The sequence below is a fragment of the Xiphophorus couchianus genome, chromosome 3, assembly GCF_001444195.1.
Source record: "Xiphophorus couchianus chromosome 3, X_couchianus-1.0, whole genome shotgun sequence".
NCBI lineage: Eukaryota > Metazoa > Chordata > Actinopteri > Cyprinodontiformes > Poeciliidae > Xiphophorus > Xiphophorus couchianus.
The window spans coordinates 4,923,614-4,946,868 of NC_040230.1; the positions used below are offsets into that span (position 1 = coordinate 4,923,614).

General features: G+C 37.1%; 1 protein-coding gene across 8 annotated transcripts in view; it reads left to right on the top strand.

The window, feature by feature from the left end:
- The window catches only part of sema6cb (semaphorin 6Cb), a 159,118-nt gene that overhangs the window by 96,842 nt on the left and 39,021 nt on the right, over nucleotides 1–23,255 (top strand). For all 8 annotated transcript variants that reach the window (XM_028012381.1, XM_028012380.1, XM_028012379.1 and 5 more), the window contains 10 exons: nucleotides 445–501; nucleotides 746–847; nucleotides 10,440–10,530; nucleotides 12,196–12,318; nucleotides 14,294–14,382; nucleotides 14,546–14,763; nucleotides 17,177–17,308; nucleotides 17,574–17,729; nucleotides 19,977–20,153; nucleotides 20,451–20,588. In XM_028012381.1, the coding sequence (XP_027868182.1) occupies nucleotides 445–501; nucleotides 746–847; nucleotides 10,440–10,530; nucleotides 12,196–12,318; nucleotides 14,294–14,382; nucleotides 14,546–14,763; nucleotides 17,177–17,308; nucleotides 17,574–17,729; nucleotides 19,977–20,153; nucleotides 20,451–20,588 (1,283 nt within the window). The remainder of the gene's footprint in view (nucleotides 1–444; nucleotides 502–745; nucleotides 848–10,439; nucleotides 10,531–12,195; nucleotides 12,319–14,293; nucleotides 14,383–14,545; nucleotides 14,764–17,176; nucleotides 17,309–17,573; nucleotides 17,730–19,976; nucleotides 20,154–20,450; nucleotides 20,589–23,255) is intronic.

The following is a 23,255-nucleotide window of genomic DNA, read 5'->3' on the forward strand; positions in this document are numbered from 1 at the left end:
GAGACTGTGATACAGAAAGTGTGAGTTGTTTTCATGTCTACAGATGGAGGGCAGGATTGTTTTTAATTTGTTTTTGGCCAGAAGGTTAATTGGGATTAATTGACTCCTCTTCATATAGGCTGTAAAGTGATCTGAGCTTCCATTTTTGCAGTCTTTTGTTTCTCTTGTATTCGCAGCCTCACGGATTCGCTCTTATCTCCGAGTGATTTTTATCTCTGAGGAGCCACAGTGTTTGGCTGCCCACTGATGAGCCGCTCAGGCGCTGCGGGGGTCCCTGATACTTCCCTGTTTGTTTTTCCCCACAACAGTTTTATTGAAATTAATGAGATTTTTATCACAGCGGTCTTGTAATGGCACTTGAACGACTAGGAGCGACGGAAGCTGAGATGGTGAGAAAGAGTCTTGTCTTTCGAGCTGACAGTTGGCTGTCTTGTTGTTTTCCAGAAACTGACTTGGAAGACGAAGGATGTGGCGAAGTGCACTGTGAGAGGGAAGAACAGCGTGAGTATCATCATCTAGAGAAATATATTTTCATCTCTCTACTTGTGCTGTTGGTCTGATTTCTCCTGCAGTCCTCCTTGGCCCATGTCTGTTTTCAGCACAGTGACAGTTTGCACTAAGGAATCTTAAGATTAGAATAATGTGCTGTTAAGCAGTAAAGTTGTTTGTGTCTTGCAGGAAGTTGCTAAAACCTCATTTGATTTTATTGCTTTGCAATAACACTGAGCTTATCCCCTCCTGACAGGATGAATGTTACAACTACATCAAAGTGCTGGTCCCACGCAATGATGAGACTCTGTTTGCCTGTGGCACCAATGCCTTCAATCCCACCTGCCGTAACTATAAGGTAGGTTACTGCACCGCTGTGTGCCGACTGCTGGCCTCAATTACAGATAAGTGATCATTTTGGGGCCATAATGAGACACTGTGTTTGTGGCAGTGTCCTTGCATGCTCTCAGTTGCACTGTGTTATTTTTTCTCTCTTTAAATGGAAATGACACACTTTTGCCACATTAGTGTTGCCCTGCCTTTATGTGAAAATACCATTATCCATGATATAACTCGTATGTTCAGGTCACAGACAGATGCAACGGGTTAATTTCCTTCCAAATGTGAAGTTATAACAACACAGCTGGATAACAGAGTATAAACTTCCTCTAGACAACTCAATAATATAAACTTTGGTACAAACCTACTATTGACACATTATTTACTGTACATGTGTAAGTATTGACTCGACACAATGAGCACAACTTTTAGCAGCAAGGTTGATGTTGGTAAATTTGGTTTAGTAAATGTTGAAGCAGACAAGCAATATTTGACAGTTTGGGATGTAGATTCAGAAGCATTTTTATTATATTTGTTTGAACTTTCTGTGTAGAGAATACTACATATTTTGCATATTCATGTTCAGATAGGATTTGGCTCTTAAGTCTTTCACCTCGGAATTCTTCCTCTGTATTGGTCATGTTTTTCTTTTTTTAATGTTTTCTCTTTAAGAATTTTGTTGGCTCTTGTGGCCTTTATTTGATAGTGAAGTGACAGGAAAGATGCTTCACAAAGTAGGTAATTAGCCCCTCTATGAAAGCATAACCTTGCCTTCAGTCAAATTTCGTGATGTAGACATCAACAAAGCTGTAGCGTTTTAACCAGTAGCAACATTCAATTGCAGTAGCCAACATTCAAACCAAAGAAGGCTGCACTGAGACTGCTTTTTGGCAAAATATTGCAGATTTAAGCACAGTCACAGTATGAACAAACATATAAAGGTAGCACACTTAAGAACCCATTTAGACAGCTTATCTGCAAAAAAAAGTTGATTTGGATAATATTTACTCTTAAAAAATATCTGCTTTGGATGTATGTTGGCTGTTCAAGTGCTTTTAAAGAAGCAGGATTTATTTTGATCATCTCTAGCTTACAGCCTAAAATACAAAAAATGCAGTTTAATCAAAGTGCCCTTTTGCATTCAAATGAGAAATTAGAAATCACTTGTAAACCTCTAGTTTCTACCCAGCGCTTACTGTGGTTTTCTGTAGACTAGGTAAAAGTAATAACTAGTACTGAAATCTGATGATAAAGTCTGTCTAGTAAAGATCTTCATTATAACAAACTCCTTGCTTCTATTTAACCATCACCGCTATTGTTGTGCATCTCTGTGGCCGATGCAATGCAAATCTCAATATGATGCCAGCAACCTGATTACTTTTAGATACATAAACAATAAAAAGCTTTTCTCTATGAAAATATGGTTTGTTTTCTTATTTTGGGGTAAACTATATTAATTCAGTTTGAGTCAATGACAAAACAAAGCAAAAAGGATATTATTCAGTTGAATATACTTAAGTAATTACCTTACAAATTAAAAAATTGTTTCACAGCAATTTTGTGTGAAATTGTTATGATTTCACACAAAATCGTATTTTGTATGTACATTCATACAATTTCACATAAAATTGTATAAATGTATCAATTTGCCTGAATACCAATGAATACATTGGTATTCATTGGTATGGTACATTCATACCATACAATTGGTATGAATGCAAATTGCATGAAAGGCATTCATACAATTTGCAATCCAAAGGTCTTCAAAAAGGTCCACCAATTGTAGCCATGTTTGGAAAACCAGAATTGCAAAAGTAAAACACTGAGCTTAAAGCAAAACTATAAATCCACACTGCAGATGTAATTAACATTAATTTACTAACCCAGCAGTAAGTAGCAAAATGCATTTTCTATATCAGGAACATAAAAGTATAAAGTCAATTTACTTTCTTCCGTGCCTACTTGTTTTATAATCTATTAAAGATTCAATGTTGCTTTAGGTTTGAGGCAGTATCACTTATGAAATTAACTGTAATGACAGTAAGGTTGTTCAGTTGTGCCTAAAAGTTTGTTCCAAGGCTCTTCTGGGACATTGAGGAGGTAATGAAAAATAGAGTAATACATAATTTAAAAAAAACAACATGGTAGACGTATTGAAGGTCTTGTTCTTAATCACTGTATGGCTTTCCAATCTGACTTTTTTTTATTTGTTATGGAACAGATGTCATGACCTTCTGTAATAAAGGTCATTACATATTTATCCATCTTGAAATTAGCTGGGAAATAGTTGCTCACCCATTTTGAGCGTCTTTGTCAAGGACAAGTTTGAAACTGAGGCAGGTAAAGCTGACGTAAAGCCAGACCGCCACAAATACATCTTACTTTCATCAAACTTGCAATTCTGTATTTCAATGTCATTTTTAATTGGTCTTATGTAACATTTTAATCTAATAAATGAAATGTCCTATTTTTATCATATGTAATTATAAAATAATTCTTATTACAATCTTCACTCTGTGTGTAATTAATCCTGTACAGCTAAAGAGAGCTTGACTGATTTCACCGTAACATACCTGCCTGTCTATCATAGTTTTAAAGGCATTCATACAATTTGCAATCCAAAGGCTACTTAGTGGAAGTCTGTTGACACATTATATTAACATTAGTTTATAGAAAAATCTCTTTATTGCTCAATAAGGATCTAGCAAAGGTTTTTATTGTTATAATTAGATTAGACAACTTGAACATTCTCCCACTTTATTGAGAACATCTTGATAGTTTGGGAGACCTGAGCAACAAAAGCTAATGTTATAATAAATCTCCTGTGAAATGACACCCACAGAAGCTGCTACAAAGTGAGGTCGACCCACGGTCTTTGCAGAATTTGTCATCTTGAAAGAAACTCTTTCAGTCAGCACTTCAGCCTCCAAACAGCTGTGAACTCATACTGACTATGTGCATATAAAACAACTGATTTAATGTATTTACAGGAAGGATTCCAACACAAATTCAGCACTTAAACAGAGAAACTCTTCTCAAGTGTTCGCATCAACAGACTTTCTTGTTGGCATATATGAAGCATCAGATGTTTTTAGCTGAAAAAAGTGATCAAGCGGTTATTTTGATATTAGCAGCAGGTCAGCACTGATCACACAGATGTGGGTGTCATATTTATGTTTTACATGGTAAGCTGACGTTTTGTATTTTATGTTGGTGAAAAATATGTTGGCTCAACAAGACACGGGGAGAAGCAATCTGTTGACAGAACACAGAATACGCTGATGGTTGCTCCTTTTACACCTCTGGCATGATGAAGCTGAGGGTGGAAAAGGTAGAAGGAGAAAAAGTAGGAGTGGGAAAAGCAAGTTTGCGCCAGTTTCACCTCAGCTTTATTTACCAGTGATCATGCCTGTAATAAATCACAGGCGCTGCTGGTTAAACGAAATAAATTTGCTGTAATTTTGGATCGTCCCTAGATGAGTTCCCTGTGAAAAACTCCTACGGTTTGATTTTTGTTGAATGAAATCCAGCATGACGTGGCCTTGGAAGTGACATCACCCGTCTGGACTATAATTCATGCTGGAGCATTAGAAGAGGGAGTACAACTCATGCAACACAGTAAATCCGATGGTGCAAAGTAGTCTGAAAAACAAAGAAATGCAAAAAAAAACCTCCCAGTTCAAAATTTAATTTTCCCACATTCTCAGTGAATTGGCCCAGTTTAAAGTAAGAGGTGATGAGAATCTGTGCTTCCTCCAGCTTTCAGTGGCTTTACCAGGAAGATGAGAAGTTCACTGGAATGAAAATGTTTTGTTGATAAAATTATCAAAAAATATGGCATTTCACAGTGGATATTAAAGATAGCAAATGTTTAACATGTATATTTTGGGTTTTTTTTAATGTCAGCAAGGAGCATTTGTGAAAATGTCTCAATTATGGTACCCAAAATAAGGATGCATTATTTTGTTTCCCAGCTTGTCATAAGTGAATGAAAGGCACAGGTGAAGAGTTTGTGTAAAACTAATATTCAACCTTATATTGGGTTGAGGAAACGTAGATGTTTTGTTTCTACTTCAACACCTAATGATTTAAAATTATTTCTTTCAAATTGCTCCTAGTTTACCGTAAAAAGAATATAGCTAGTCAGAAAATCATTATCAATTGAAACATAAGTGAGATTTAAGCATTTCTGTATGTACCTAATAATACTGAAGAAAGGTTTGTGTGAAACTAATATGAAATAAATAAAAAAAGAAAGATATGAACTAATGCAATGGTTAAAATACATGCATATGCAACAGTTGCAACTTTCTAAACACACACTGAAAACCCTTTTTGTTACAACTGTTGTGTGAAGAATATAAATCCTGAGACAATCATATTTTACTTTGAATTGAAAGCTTTAATCATGCCAACACTGTCTCAAACAATTACTTACAAACTGAACAGAATCAGGATTTTTGCGTATGATTATGTCCCTACCTAATGTGTGGATTTGTCTCTACTTGAATATTTAATCCTAATGTGTTTGCTGAACCTCTCTTCACTAAATATGTCATCTCTACCTACTATTTATATATAAATCACATTCTCCATCAGTACTATAATGCATATGGATTGCAAAAATAAATATTTTAGGATAAATAGTTATATTAAGTTTTCATTCTCAAAATGTTCTCTATATTCATACCTTGGAGATCCATCTGCAGCCCCATATTTCCAGCCGTAACAAAGCTACCTTTGCTTGTCTTTCATCTTCATCTTTTGAAGATTGCTCTCCAAACATTCTCTATTAATCCAAGTATAGCTTGCAGCGGTATTCCATGAGATATCAAGCCCACAGGCTGTGGAAGAGTAAATAAAAAGACCTTGTGCCTTAAGGTTGGCTCTGAGACAACCCAGCTGTAAATGCTTAAGTCATGGAATAAAGGGAGACTTGTTCAATAAATGCCACAAATTGAATGAAAGCCTAAAGTGAGATGGATTGGAACATTCTCTTGATAAATAGTCACACACTCATATCTCCACAATTCAATGTGGAGTTTTCAGGGTGGCGTTGCACATATTGTTGAAATATTCAGAACTGCACCCATTAACATAATTGTGATATCTTCCTATTCTCTTGTAGGTAATGATTTACAGCTGGTGAGCTGCTACTGTTTCTTTGACGGTTTCTAAGATTCTGTTCTTTGGTTTTCCTTTGCCATAAGTATGTGACTCTGGCAGTGCAAGACCATTTAAATCTTTATACTGTTGCTGGGAACTGGTTCATCAGAGTCTGATGAAAACATATGGACCAAAACCAATAAATATGAGAGATCCATGAAAACTGCCAAGCTAAATTATTTTTAATGGCCTAATTTGAAAGAAAAACACTAAAAACACTTAGCTTCATGATGTTGCATTGGCATCGAAAGAAAACACACTCACTGTTTCATATTCTCCTTCTTTTATCCCTCCAGTCTCCTCCCAGCAAAACTCACACTTACGACCCTTGAGATTGATGAGGACACATAGTGCTAAAAAACTTTTTTTTTTTCCATTTGATGTTTACTCTGCTTCAGGCCTGACCTCATTCTTGATATTTTATTAATGTTTGACATATATCTAACATATATAAACAATTTGCCATTTAACTTATAACAGAACCACATTTTATGTATATATATATCTATTTTTTCGAAAGTAGTTTGACAGGAAAGAGGGTAATGAGAAAGCCAGAAGACATGCAGCAAATGTCGCCAGGCCGGTAGTCGAACCTGCGACCGCCGGCACGAGGACTAAGGCCTCAATACGTAGATTCTGCGTTGCCCCTGCACCACCACAGCACTCCCCGAACCACATTATGTATATAAAAAACCAGATATAATAAAGCACAGACAGGTTTTGATAGGTGAGGTTTGTCCAGACTATTATGTCTTCTGTTTATTTCTATGCAGTAACACAGTAACCCTATAGTTTTTAACCTTGGTCTAAACCATTAACCTTTTGGAAAATTCTAAAATTAAAATATAATTAGTAATTGCAAAAATTAAAAAAAATATAAACAAAGAAAAGATTTAGAAAATGTAGTGAAATGACTCAATGAAGTCTAGGTGGGGTCACTGGGAAGTTGATGCTATATAATTTCTATTGGTCAATGCACCACACAGACATGCACTCAATATCACTTTTTTACAGCTGGATCTGTATACCATTTGTGAGCTCATTTGTAAACTCTGTGTGTGTAAATAAATCCTTCCTTAAACGTTGTGTACTCTGGACCCGGTTTGTAGTGCTTCAGTGAAACACTGAGGCAGGAGATCAAAGTTTGAGACGTCTAAGTGTGCTCATAAATCCGGAGGTTGCTTAGATCAGCATTTATAAACTAAGCCGGTGATGTTGAGACATTAGCTTAAAGCGATACTGATATAAACGGTGTGCATAGATAAACAGTTTTCATAACACTACAAAGGATTAAAAGACATTTTTAGTGATGTGATAAAGTAGCTCCAAGCTGACTGTCATGGAAAACCACTTTAGCTTTTTGCAGTGTTTTTAGTACAAGGTAAGAACTGGCTCCAGACCCAGACCTGGTTAGCACCGAGTCTGCTTCAGTGGAAAAAAAACTCTCCCTCAGTTTTAAACAAGGTTGTTTCAACTCTTACACAGCACATCATGTAAATAACGTATATATTCCAAATTAGTCAATATTAACCTTTAAACCTTTTAAACAAGGTCTTTTTTTTAACCTACCACTTTCTCTACATGTTTTTTGAGGTCATAGTGTCAACATAGTTTTGATCCGATTCCCGGAGCAGTCTGAGGGATTATGAAGTAAGCAGAGCTTCTCCACAGGCTGACATTACCTGAATGTTCTCCAAAATCAAACTCTGGCTCAGATGTGCCAGCGGTCCTGCAGAGAAGTTGATGTAAAATGTTTAAAGGGCTGCGTTTCGACCTATATTCACACGTTATCATCTTCCTGCCACAGACTCCCTTTATAAAAAGAGCGGCTGATTTACAGCTTTACCAAAACATCCTCTCGCCTCGCACCCCTCATCTGTTTCCCTCGTCTGAAAAAGGAGGAGGAATGACTGTTCAGACTGCTGGAGAAAGAGGGAAGAAATATAAGTCATAACAAGGAATCTGTTCCTGAAACTGGACAGAAAAAACATGTGCAGGAGAGTGGGGGATTGAATCAGATTTGTGTGGCTGTGAAAGACATGAGTGGATGCCTGTCTATGAATAGGCAGCTTTGCTGCCCAGGCTGCTGAGACAGCTGGTGTGTAGACAGCAGAAAGGCTGTCGTCAGCATGCATTAATGATGAAACAAAATCTTAAAGCGTTACAACCGTCTGTCTTCCTCTGTGCTGTGTCTAATGACCCTGCAGTGTCTTCACAAATATGCAGAACTATCACTTCTAATTTCTGAATTTATTTTTATTTAACGAAACCCTGAGTCGTTGTGAAGTTTGTGTAATACAGTTGATTCCTATTTCAATAAAAAGGAAAAAACCCTTCAAAAACAGCAGGTTGGAGTCTAAACTGCAAAGCTTTCTGTCGTCTTTATTTCAATATTTCTCCTAACTTTCTTAATATTGTTAGACTTTATTTCAAGGAATCCCTCAATGGTTATAATTAGCTCTGCAGAATGCAGTTGTCCCGAAGAAAGTCTTGACAGTGCACACCACACTTTCTGAACTACTTTGAAACCATATTTTTTTTTACTTTGCCATTAAAGCAGTGCTTACATGAATGTACCTTTAGAAGTGTTTCTTATAAAATAAACATGTTTCCACTAGCCCTTAAAGCTGCTAATGCGAGGAGTGGACATATTGAAACACCAAGTCGGCCAAACAAATTGTAACTAGGGGCAATAAGAGTTTCTCCCACTCTCTGAGTTTGATCCCAAGTATCTTGAAATTTGATGTGGGATTGTAGAAAAAATTGGTGAAGTTCAAGATGTATAAATATTTTTGCAAGATTCTGCCTTTGTATTAGCATGAACACTCAAATAGCAGCAGTTTGTTAGATTAAATTTAAAGATTTAGATACCAGCACCTCAACCTTCACCATCTTCGCTAAAGCTTCTCTGCAGAGGACAAACTAGATGTTGCTGCAGTTGTGAGCAATTTCCCTTTAACTGTTGCTACATCCTGAACATTGGAATCAAGCATTAGGAAGTCTGTGGTATATATTTTGTTTCATTTCTGCAACTTTGAAACATGTTTTTGTGAAAACCTCAACAAATCCAATCAAAGTTTGCCTTTGATGCTTCAGTGGAGCGGAGTACAATAAAATTGGAAATAGTGCAGTGTGTTTTTTTCATCAAAAGAAGTCAAACTTGCAACGCAGATGGAATTCTTAAAGCTGTACAGAGATGAAGTTGAAGATCTTGTCTTGCATTTCATATATTTTTAAGTCTAATTTACATTGTTCGTGGTGTTTATCCAGCACATAGATGTCAAATGTTTTATTTTGAGGTTCTAACAGAACTGATTTGTGTTAAACTAATGCTAATTACATATAATGATATAATACCAAAACAGTGACCTGAAATACGTCTTTATCAGATACAAGTTATGATTTGCGCCAAATTTAAACATCACTATTCGCAATGCCCATCCAGTTTTTATTAGCGTTATTTTATTTTATTTTATTTGCGACACCTCCAGGCGCTGCAACCATCTTCTGATGTCTATTTATTTCTCATTTTGTATTATTCATTTCTTTATCTTTGTATATTACGTATATACACATAACCTGCATCTTAACTCGAGTCGAGCAAATCTCAATCTCGTTGTAATCTGTTGATGACAATGACAAATAAATCTTATCTTATCTTATTTTATTTTTTCCACAGTCCTCGTTTTGTTTTATAAATATTGAACACATAAGCATAACCTTTGTATTCTATAGAACATCAATTAATTATTTTAATCTGCAGTAAGAATAACAATAGACCAGTAATTACGCAAATGTGTTGATCAGATTTACATGGCAAACTAAGCCAACGTGTTAATGGGCTACTAATGTGCAGTATGTGTATATTTCTGTCACCTTACTGCCACAAAGGGCATTGAACCTTGCTCTGTGTTCCTTTAGCTTTCACAGCCCACAAACATTCACACTGTTGGGTTTCATGCATTGTCGTGTTTGAAGTTTACAACCTTGTTAACAGCAGGTTGGAAAATAGCAGCTTAATATCTGCGGCCGGGAGATAAACTGGCCTGTCTGCCTGAGCAGCGGGACCTCCACACACTGCTTTTATGGAAACGACCCACATATAATGCATCAAATAAAACTAATCTTTATGGTGCATGTTTTGCCTTTTACTACCACAGATTGATTTAGTACTTATCCTTTATATTCAGCTACACATTTTACCACATTTCTTTCAGACTTTTGATATAGAGGACAAATTGATTCTTTGCCATCAGTGCTGCAGCCACAATGCAGAGCTTCGCTGATGTTACTCTTTGTCCCCTAGCTCTAAAACTTTGTATGTGGCCTCATTATAACTTTGCCATTTTTGATTTTTATTATGTACAGCAGCTTGTACTGCCCTGCTATGAAATGTGCTATGCAAATAAACTTGATTGATTGATTAAGCTTTCTCTCTGTTTAAGATGTCGACCCTGGAGCAGGAAGGTGAGGAGGTAGTGGGACAGGCTCGATGTCCCTTCGAATCCCGCCAATCTAATGTCGGCCTTTTCGCAGGTCAGTATTCCAAAGTGGACATTAATTTCAGTGAATTCAAAATAAACCCTTCATAGAATAGACAACCACTGGTCCTGTTTGGTTTTAGTGCATTTTAATTGTACATGTCGGGCTAAGAACCAAACATTTAATGTCACACTGAAGGTATTAAGTTTTCCTACCTATACTTCCTACATATTGGAAATGCAGAAACCTTGGATTTGCTCCCAGAATCTGAGCTTCCATGATGGTGTGTAAAGTTTATAGAACCTTTCAGCTACTATTCTGAAATTTAGCTTGAGGATGTTTTGAGCCTGAACCAAGTTCAGTCGCCCGTCCTGTGAGAAACAGGCTGCTCTCACTCTCAGCCATGCAGTACTGAATGCCTCATAGATTTTTAATGTGAAATAAAGAAAGGAGAGTATTTCTATGACTTGCAACATGTATTTCTTGAGGCATAAGTCATTTTTAGTGAAGAAAACCCCACAAACACCTAAAAATTATGGCAGTCTAAGAAAACCTTTGACCTAATGTTATAGCTTCTACTACTACTAGTACTAATGTTTTTTCTGCCTTAAAGAAGGTACTTTTTGTTTTGTTTTGTTTTTAAAGGACCTGAAATCAGTGTTAAATATTTAGTTCCAGGTTTAACATCTTTGTGTACTGCAGTGTTTGAGTAGAGCCAAACCTAAGATGGTTTAAATGCCAAATATAACAGGGAAATAACCAATTTATCTGCTTTTACAAAAAAATCAAACACTTCATAGCTAAACTATGCTTTAATAATTCTCCAATAGGTGTATAATTTTACGATTTAGATTTGATTAGTTTAGATTTTGAAGAGAGTGGAACAAATTCTTCAAAAAGCATGCAACAACCTTTTAGTTGAGCTCTGAATTGAACGCTAGAATGATGCTTAATTCTATAGGCTAAAAATGCCTTGAAATGCTTAAATTGGGTGTTAATGAACACAATTTAAAGAAAATATGACGGCTGGTTTTCTGGATGAATTTTACAGTCAACCTGTTATGTTTTTTGTTATTTAACCAATAAATAATCAGTAAATTATGAAAAGGAAGTATTCCCTATTTGACCAGTAACAGTAGAGTTTTTGGATTGTGCAAAGCAAGAGAAATTTCTTTTAAGTTACACAAAGTGCAACATTTATATCTAGAGATCTTGTCACTCCTATTAGATTTAATTTACAAAACAATAAGAAACAAAAGATAAAATTTAATTTAAAGTGGATGTTGACAGAGATGAGTAGAATACATCATTGAAGGCTTGTGTGGTTAAGAGTGTTATTTTAGTTTTAACGTTTGGCTCTTCAGCAGAGATAATTTATAGTTTCCTCTTTACGATTCTTATTTGCGGTTGGATTTACAGTCACTTTGCTAATATTAGCAGTAAAGAAAACTGATACACCCTGAACACGCTTGGGTCAAACTCGGGAAAGAAGTGAGAGCTCTCTAAAGCTGCCAGGTTTCCACTGACATCTGAGCAAAGTTCATACTTGCTGCTCTTCAGACTGGCATGTTCGCCTACATCTGCTCTACTCAGCCTCCTTTTAAAGAACATCAGCAGCCATCTTTGATCAAAATACATATTTAAAGCCAAGCTTTTGTAATTGTGCTTCCCAACAGTGCATCTCAGTCTCTGCTTTTTTTTTTTTTTTCTGTCCTTCAGGTGGTGACTTCTACTCTGCAACAATGACTGACTTCTTGGCGAGCGATGCAGTCATTTACAGAAGTCTGGGAGAAAGTAGTGCTGTTCTGCGTACAGTCAAATATGACTCCAAGTGGCTCCGAGGTAATCATCCACATGTGATTTTAGGCTGCTGTGAAATGACCCAGTCACATTCCATTTGTTCCATTTGTCAACATTATCAGTCCAAATCTGTAAATAATTTCCAGGACTGACAGAGTTTTTTGCTGCTCATTAATCTGTTTTGTGGAACCAGGTTCAAGAAGCTTGATTGCTGGTGGCTGATTAATTCTCTTCTTCTTGATTTGTACTTGTGTATTATTTGAAGCACATTCATAGATCTTAGAAGTTGCCTGTCTGAACATAAAGAAAAGTACAGAATGTAAAGTCTGCTGCCTATTTTATCTACAAGGAGAACTGATTGTACATCTCACTTATTAAAATGGAATAAGCCTGAATATTGTCATCTTATCTGCATGCTGTATTCCTACCATTTGGTCCTGGTTTCCAAGACAACTCAGTAGGAGACTATGAATAATTTTATCAACTTCTTTAACCACTTTTATTCATAATAGTTATATAAGTAGAGTGGACCCCCAGTATTCACGGGGTTCACTTGCCACTGCTACTAAAATCTGCAATTACCTGAGACAGACTTTAAAACACTTATGTGTATTTTAATAGTTTATGTACCAAATTTACTGTAATATGCATTAATACACACAGTGTAAATAATCTTAGCACTACCACAGAAGCTAACATCCATGGTCTTCCTTGTTTCTACTCTTAGACCACAGCCAATCAGCAAATAGGAAAATGGATCAAAATGCCAGTGAATAGCATGTCAAGCAGCATTGTGCTTGTGTAATTCAACTTCCCTAGATGTTTTTTTCTTTTGAATATTTTAAATAATGCTCTATGAAAAAAATCTGCAAATCGGAAGATTTTCTGCAAACAATTTAGAGTTACTTTTGACAGAGAAACCTATAAATAAATCCCTGAGAACTGACCTGCAAGTAGACTGGGTCCACAGTACAATCAACCCTCTAAATAAAACACATTTAATTCATTTAAAAATAAAGAAAATTAAAAATAATTTGTCCATTTTCCACATTAATAGTACTTCAAAACGGTGGCATTACTTCTGTCTAAAAGCACTGGATTGGAAGAACAAAATGGTGGAAGATAAATGAATAACAACTGATAATTAAGACATATTGTACCACTTTTTGCTGCTCTGGCACCTCATGCATTGTTGTCTTTATTGTGGTTAATAAGCACCAGTCCAGGTTTGGTGCCCTGTGTTTACAACATTCACTCTCAAGCTGCTCATGTAGCTGAGCTGTATTTGAAGTAAGTCATAACTTCTGTTGATAACTGGAAATGTAATGAAAATCTGCCCTAACATTGTTATTGTACAGATTTATGACTGTCAAATGCAACAGTTTGTAGGATAAAGCCACACAGATGCCTTACACAGTGCATCCACTCCTTTGGTTGTCCTGATGCAAGTGACTCTACACCACCATCCAAATACATTTATATGTAGGAAAACTAATCTCCACACCTGATTGGATCCAGCAGGTTGACTTTAGTGCAATATTTGTGAGGTTTAACCACACAAATATTGCATCCTCTTTAAAAACCAATGTTCATAAGGAACTATTTAATCTTCTTTTGATTATTGTTTTTGAACTTCCGTTATTTGGCAAAATCTAAACAAAATTTTTACCAAAATTAATTTTTTGGCAGACTTCGGTGAAGCTTGAATCTGAATGAACAGTTTGGAAAACGTCTGTGCCAGGTTGATGCTTTTCTAACTCGAGCTGATTATAATGTAATCTGTGTGACCGTTGATCCTGGACCATCTGTTCTCTTTTGGTACAATAGTTTTCTGTTGACTGTTTGTTCTTCTGCCTCTTTCCCAATATGCAAATTTGCAATTTCACATTGCGGAAGATTTCTTTGAGCCCTGTGTTTACCACATTCACTCTCAGGCTGCTCACGAAGCTGAGCTGTATTTGAAGTAAGTCATAACTCAAAACTGCGTTTTATGATGTGCCTTTTTCTCCGTCTTTAGAACCCCATTTTCTTCACGCCATTGAGTACGGGAACTATGTGTACTTTTTCTTCAGCGAGATTGCAGTGGAGTACACCACCCTAGGCAAGGTGAGCGGAATAAACAACTTTCTTTCTAAGCAGAATAAATGCCAACAACAGCCTCGCTTGTCATGCAAACCATATCCTCTGTTTCTCATTGGCTCTTCCTGGTTGTGTTGGATTATAAATCATCTGGTAGAGGTTGAGGATTTTTCTGCTCCTGTCTCTTCAGGTCGTTTTCTCCAGGGTTGCACGAGTGTGTAAGAATGACAACGGGGGTTCCCCGCGGGTCCTGGAACGGTACTGGACATCTTTCCTGAAAGCCCGGCTGAACTGCTCCGTTCCTGGAGATTCTTTCTTTTACTTTGACGTTCTGCAGTCACTGACCAATGTCCTCCAGATAAACCACCGGCCTGCGGTCCTTGGAGTTTTTACCACACAAGCAAACAGGTGGGGATAAGGAAGATGGGGTGGACGTGACTGTGTTAAGCAAACACCTAAATATTTTTCATGCAAGGTCACAGCATTGATGTACAGATCTTGTACTGTTGTTGTATGACCAGGAGAATGTGAAAGAAATGTACCATACTAAGGGTAAAGTAGAATTTTTTGGTCCACAGCAGCATTCTTTTAATCATAATTATAGTTGCTTAATTATTTAAAGGTTATTTGTATCCATCTCAATTCACATCCTCAATTTACACACATAACTGTGGCTGTCCTGTCCTGCATCAGTGACAACCTTATGGTGTGATCAGTCATTCAAACAGTTCTGTTTTCTTTATCTGATTAAATTATCATGTCATTACTTCACATGAACACTGTTCATTCAAACAATTTCTCCAGTTTCTCAGTTAGATTAAGAGTGTTTGTATCATTCACAATTATTTTAGTAAACTACCTTAGTCAGGGGGAAATTTCATACCAGAACTTTTTTTTTTTTTTTATTCAATCTCCCATGCCACAGTTATTGACCTTCCTTCATTTCATACTTACAACCCAGTTTTGCCAATAACATTCAGCAAAGTTGGAATATACAGAAAGATGGATTTTCTCTTTGCACAACTTTTCTAGATCATCTCTTATGCACCCCAGAGACGAAGGTCACCTCTGGGGTAACCACTACCTCTGGGGCGACCTTCATCTCACCCCAGAAGTGTTTTTGTTTTGTTTTTTTACTCACTTTATATGTGGAGGCTGAAAAAGTCTTGCAATAAAGTTTAATTTTGTCTGATAGAATCAATTGAGACTCAAAATCTAAATAGATTTATTGGCTAAGATTTGTAAACAAGGACTTTGCTTTCTAAGTGCTGCTTTGGTCATATGATTTAAATCATCATACCAATAAAAGAGCTATTGATTAGCATTTTTTCAGTTGTCTGACAAAGACCACTATTTCTTTTGTTTAAAATGCGCTGGTGTTTCAGGGAAAATAATATGAGTGTTTTGTATTGTCTACTAAAGTTTAAAACTTACCAACAGTACAGTATAGTTGAGAGGAATTTAAAAAAATGGACCATTCACACCACAAAAAAGAACAAAAAAGCTAATTTGTATGAAAGTACTTTTGTAATGGTAAAATGACTGTGATTTATTTAAACACTGGTTAAGAGATAATAGAAATTACAACAATGCTTCAGTTGCGTTTTTCAAAGTGATTATGAATGTATTATTTGTGCAGACATGTGAGGGTTTTGCATGAACCAGCCAGCGAGACGTTGATGAAAATTCAAAATATAATCTTAATTTATTAACAAAAAGAATCCAAAAATGATAAATTGGGCCCAAACTGAGGTCAACATAACAAAGTACAACTCAGGTGGTAACAGAACAAACTCAAGCACAAACTGACCTAACAAACAACACATGAGGGGAACTTAAATAATGGCTGATCAGACCATTAACACACACTAGGGGGTAATTAAACACACAAAAACCTAACAAATATTGGTCAGAATATTACTAAATCTATAAATGAAATAAATATCAGAATTTAACTAACTTTCCAAAAGAAGAAACATTAAATAAATGGTAAAATTAAACTAAAGACCAAATTTCCCCCTCCCCTGGTGAACAAATGGAATGGTCCGCTGAGGAAGTTTGACAACCATATATGGACACCAATCAGCTGGAGCTCATCTCTGATTTTCAGCCACAGGTCCAGAGGAAACTGGTAACTCAAAAGAAAAATAATTAATTTGTTGTATTTAACAAAATATACAAAGAACTGACACATAAAGTTAACTAAATGGGTGCACAACAAATAGTTAACTAAAGAGTCAGACTAATGAAAACAAATTTAAAGATAAAAATCTAAACTACTCAATATATAAAGTAATATTAAGGGAAAACAAAAAACCATTACCAACAGTGTCTGCTTGTGACAGTCGGGACAGCTGTCACAAGACAGTTTGTTAAAAAAATTATTTCTTATTTCCCCTAACAAGATTTTTCCCTCTGAATAATTAATTAATGTAACAATAAGCTACTGCAATAAAAGATGAGTCTATCTTAACAATTTTTGCACATCTTTACTATCCATGCCAGAAAGTGTGAAGGGTGCTTTATTTTGGAATGATGGTTGGGACATCAAATCAGGTTTTAACAGTTGAGGTCGTCTCTAAAATTGTAGGCCTATGCATAATTATGGATCCTCAGCAAGAAGATGAATGCACTGGTTTAAATGCACAGAATTTCTAAAACCTCAACTTTCTCCCAACATGCATTTGGATTTTTAGCAGCATTTAGATATTGTAAACAGATATATCCAGGTGGCTCTTACTTTGATTAAACCTCAGCTATACATACAGGTGTGGTGAAATTGAATAATTTTAATTAAGAATATCTCCTTCTCCTGGGGCAGCATCACCGGCTCAGCAGTCTGCGGTTTCTACATGGACGACATAGAGAAGGCCTTTAATGGAAAATTCAAGGAGCAGAGAAACAGTGAGTCAGCATGGACACCTGTTCTAGAAGAACAAGTCCCAACGCCGAGGTGAGTGTTGCGTCTTTAAACTGCAAACTGTCACTTTCCTCCAGCTTGTTTTTGTGTGTTTGACAAAAGAGTTTTTGCAGCTGCTGTTATTATGCTTAGACATCTTGTGGAAAATATAAAATAATAAAACAAAACACGCACATAAGACACCTGTTCTGCCCGCCTGCTCTTCGCGGAGAAACAAATGGCTTGCAAGTGTTTTTGCATCTGTGTTTGTTGAACGGGATTTATGTCTTGTTCTCTTTTTTTTACTGTTATCGTACAGGCCAGGCAGCTGTGCAGGCGAAGGCTCTGCAGCCACCTACAAGTCCTCCACCACTTTCCCAGATGAAACTCTGACCTTCATCAAGTCGTATCCGCTCATGGATGAGTCTGTCCCCTCAGTCAATGACAGACCCTTCTTCACCCGCACCACCAGCAGGTAGACAATTTGCTCTAATCACCGGACTTATGATAGAAATAAGCAATTGTTTAATTTGGAGGAAAGAAGAGCAGACAATTGCTTAATCCCTTAATGCATCAGTCCTATGTTATTAAGGTTCTCAGTTTGTTACAATAGCTCATCATGAACAGAGAGGTTATCATTTTTTTAGTTTTCAGACACGCTAAAGTTGAGCATCAAACTGGCCCTTACTGGCCCACTGGAACTGTAATTTACAGCTGATATTAAAAGTGTACTCACCACTGTATAATAGCAATATTTTTCTGACTAAAATAAAATAAAAAACATGATGAATCATTTAAAAATATTTGGCAACTTCCCTGAAGCATATACCCTGCACAAATTAACTGAAACAGAAATAAACTTGCTAGAGGAAAAAATATGCTAATAACGATGTTGCACAAGCATGCTGACTGAAACGCTGATATTTTGTTGAAGTAACTTTTGATTGAATGTTAGCATTCTGTCAAAAGAACAAAACAAACTATAAATGTTTCACCTAAACTGTTGATTGGTCATAATCATGTGGTACAATATAATTGCAATAAAGTGCAAAAATTGTATTAAAATATCATTTATGTATTGATTGCTTGTAAAATACCGTTTGATCTCAGTCACAACAGCAATTTAATTATAGTTAGATTTATAACACATGCATAGGTCTTCTCTACTGAACACTCAGATAATCATTTCAGAAGTTACTGTAGTTTTTGGGGGCGTACAAACTTTATTTTTCAACAGTTTACAGCAGCATGTAGTGTCCCTTTTGCTGAATCAAATTAAAAACATCACCTACTAACTTCCATATTGCGGTTCAGTATTTGAGGTTTATGAAGCAGTGGCCAATTCTTTAATGAGCTGTATGCATTTATTCTCTGTAACAACACAATGTCCAACACTAGCAGTGTTTTCACATGCAGGACTCTTGATTGGTATAGACGAGGGAGCTCAGGTGGAACGCTCAACCTTGTACCTCATTAAAACCCATTGAATTTACTCAGCGGTCGATCTCAGCCCACATCAAAGGCAAGCCTCACAGAGAGAGGGTCTTTTTTCGAGTGCAGCCCTGACCTGCAGGCGCTCCACAGCAGCGTGCATCGAAAGGCAGGAAGCCGTCGGTGTATGGGAGAGCGCTTCGCATGTTGTGACATTTGAGAGTCCACTGATGGCAGACGATGATATGGTGGACATAGAATCATGAAGTGCCACAAGTGTTTCATTCACCACAGCATAGGCCTCAGACAGAGGTTGTACACACACATCAGATACACAGATTCAGCCTTCAAACGCACACACGCAGACACACAGCATACAGGGGCTGCCTCTGTGCTTCCTGAAGCAGAGCCAGGCTGACAGCCAGCCAGACACTGCTGTGTCTCCACACTGGGGAAACGTGTACCGCTTCACATCTGGCGCCAAAAACATCACATCTGCCGCGCTTTTTCCCCTGGGACCTGCTAGATAAATGAAATCCCACCACAGACGCATCACGCCGTACTGCCGAACCCTTACAGGGATGTGCCAGTCAAGTGTGTGTGGGTAAACACAGCAACCTGTGTGGGACCATCTGGGAGGCGGACACAGGGACAAATCAGGGCGCAGAAACTGCTCCCGGTGTCCGTGGGGAAAGGATCCGGAAGGAATGTCGTGCCAAAAATATTATTAGTCGAAATTTGTTTGTTTAAATCCTCATGCCGTGATGTCAAAGTGCAGTCATAGAAAATGAATGAACAGGCAGTGGACTCAAGGTGCCCTTCAGCAAAGCCTGCAAGTCCCAGCAGCTCCAGTGGAGCCTGCAGTAGACTGTGATACTGGTCAGATCCCTGGTGGAACCACAAGGATCACGGTGAATATGAAGCAGAGCGTTGCTGCACACAAAGCAGCAGCCACCAGACAACCTCATGAATGTCAAACAACGTCATGCAAAGAGAAAGTTGAAATCTGGGACTGAAAACTAGACAGAGTGTGGGAAAGTGGTTGAACAGCATGAAAGATGCATCGATCGAATAGTCGTGGGTGGACAGATAGATGCATTAATAGGATGAAGGGATTAAAGGGAGTAGGCGATGGAAGAAGGGGATGGTGTGTTGGCAGATGAATTGATTGCGCACTGAGGATTTACACAATGAGCCCAGTGGTCGCCCACTCTTTGTTTTGTTTACTGCTGGAACCCAACATTTCCCCAGCAAATAGAATTAATAGTTTTTTCTTTTGTATCCCATTAAGGTTTAAGTTAACCCAGATAGCTGTGGACACATCAGCTGGACCCTATAAGAACTACACGGTGGTGTTCCTGGGCTCAGATAACGGTCATGTTCTGAAGATCCTGGCCAGCTCAGAAGGAGCCAACGCTTCCTTCAACTCCCAACTACTGGAAGACATCGACGTCTACAACCCAAACAAGTTAGAGAACACATCCTTTATATCAGTGTTATCTACCAATGGCTTTATTTCTCTGTTCATTTGCTTTTCTTTTGTTTCTTCCACTTCTTCCTTGTTCTGCCTTGATCAGTCCCTCCCACTTGGTCTTTGGTCTGTTGTAACACTTTACATCGTCTTATACAGCTGGAGGAATTTTTTTTGTCTCATCTTTTGTCACAGCTTGAAATTCTCATCAACATGAACTTAGATTTACTTATGACATGTTGTATAGTAGAGAAAATGCATGCTAAGCCTTTTTTCTTTGATTCGTGTTCTCAGGTGTAACGTGCGAGGGGAGGACAGGAGGGTTCTGGGTCTGGAGCTGGACCGGGATCATCATGCTCTCTTTGTGGCGTTCTCCAGCTGTGTGATCCGAGTCCCACTCAGCCACTGCCATGACTACACAAACTGCAAGAAGTGAGTAACTTGGAAATATACCTAAAGTATTACTATCATGCAGAGAATTCACAATATTAGAGATGCAAAGATCAGATCTGAGATTTGCTCATACAGATTTGTGTTGATTTGGGGTTCATTCACACCATCCCTGTTTGGTCTGCTGTAATCAAACTCTAGTTTGTTTGCCTATAATGTCCAACTCATTTGGGGAAGTGACTATAGTACATGTATGTATATTACTAAAGAAGGTAGCTCAGTAGTGTCCAAAGTCAGTTCTCAAATATTTTAATGGTTTTCCCTTTTTTTTTAACCACACCTGTATCAAATGAATGGGTCATTAATAGAACATGTTGCCATGCTGCAGTGGTAATTCAACCATATTTTTAAAATGAGCTGTGTTGGAGTAAGAACACATGTGGACACAACTCTGAGATTTCCCACAAGCTGTCAATATTTCTAAATCTGACATGTTCCGGGACAGGAAGGGAGTGATAGCTTAAACAGATGAAACAGAACAGCATCTCAATCATCTCTGTGCTTCTTTTGACTTGCATTTGAACACCTCACTGGCACTACCCTGCCACCTACCATGTACTTCCCTCTATGCCGGCACTCTGTTTGTACACTTTAATCATATTAATGATTACTCCTTGAGAAAGTAACTTAGTTAGATTACTGATTACTTGATTTGGAAAGTAACTAAGTTACATTAAAAGTAACGTTTTTAGTTACTTTCAGCAGCTGCTAACAAAAACGCTCCGCCACCTGTGAAAACTACATTGATCTTTGCCAAAACTTAATTGCAAGTTATTTTATAATGGTAACATCAACAATGTGTCTCCACTTATAAGGTTGAACTGAAGGGGAGATTATTAAATGGTTACAGCAGCACAAAAAAAAGCTTTAGTAATTTGTGTGATCCAGTATTGTCAGTATTGTCTGGAAAACCATAAATAGGATTTTACTCCTGATCTGTGATGCATCAAAAATGTCGTGTCATTGCAGAAATGGCACCGTGGTTACATTCCAACTGATGCTGTTTAATCGTTTATGTTTTTCTATATTTTATAGAATTCAGAAAATAACATTTATATCAAATCTATACAATCAAAACTTTAGATTCCTATTTGTGAAGATACAGAAAGAAGAACATGGAAAGGATGTAAAGAGTCTCAGAATAAATGTTGTAACTCATGAAAGATGTTTCTCTACAAGGAAAATTTCTTCTCAGCAAATCCCCATCCCCACCTCTGAAGCTTTCTGTGCTTACTGCTTTACCACAGAACCCCTGCCGGTATGGGAGAGCATGAATAGATACAAAATTCTTTCCTATTTTCTTTGTTTTAAATCTTGCTGCTGCATTTTACACAATGCACTGGAGAGTCACAAAGACCCAGGGAAGTTTCAGAACATTGAGCAAGAATCTTTTAACATATGCAGCTGGTAAAATAACTATTGAACACGTCAACGTTTTTCACAGAAAATATATTTGTATCTCTTTTGACATGAAATTTAAACCAGGTCTCAGAACCAATCCAAATAATCAACACCTGCAAATAAATCATTAGAATCATTTGTTCACAAATTAAGTTATGGTTAAAAAATCAAAATGACATAAAGACTAAGTATTTAACACATTTACAATAAGTTCTTACTATAAAGCCTTTTTGATAGTAACTTCAAAGTGTCTGTGCATTGCTCAGGTGGGATTTTGACCAATTCTTTCACACAAGTAAGTCTTCATATCCTGTAGGTTCTGAGTCGATGTTCTCTGATTTTCTTGTCTTTAGACTTTCAATTAGATTTATGTCAGTTGATTAACCAAGCCATTCTTGCAATTTACGCCAACCTTCAGAGGATATTCAACATGCTTTTTTCTAGTAGTGGAGTCTTATACAGTGATTGTACACAAAATCATTTGAGTGCATTAATTACTTATTTGATGAGAGAAACTGTACCTGCTTCTCTTTTACAACCTCTCTGCAAGTACTCCATGTCTGTTGGAAACCTCTTTAAATTATTCTTTGAGTCCTCTGTTGAAAATCTTACAAAGGGCACCTGGCTATGGCTGCTTTATGGTGGATTTATGTTCTTTCCACTTCCTGATTATGAACCAAGAAGTACTTACAGGAACGTTAATAGGTTTAGAAAATCAGCTGCAGCCATTGCTGTCCTTGATTTTCCTGTCTTTCCACTCTGCGCAACACTTTGATAATCAACACATTTTTATTGACTGTCATTTGATGCCAAAACAACTGGTAATGATTTCATATAACTGGAGCAGGAATGCTTTAAACACACTGACAAATTTCAGGCGGTTTATTGGTACTTACTGTATGTCCTGCACCATAAAACTTCCTTCCACATTCATTTATGGAGCAGCTTGTTGATTATTTCGTTGTATGTTTTTATTATTTGGATTTTTGCCTCCAACTGGCTTGAATTTCAGGCTAAAAAATATAATTATTAAGTAAAACATTGATTTCTTATGTACTTATTTTAACCGCTGTATTTAACCTCCTACTTGTGTGCAATAAATTATATTGAATTAAATTTGTTGGTGAAGCAATTCAGAAGATTAGCTTGCATTCTCTAACAAGGATAGTTGTTTCCATTGATTGTATGAGCTAAGCTGGACTCACAACATTTTTTTCTTAAAAAATGTGTTAATGCAAATGAGGTTTA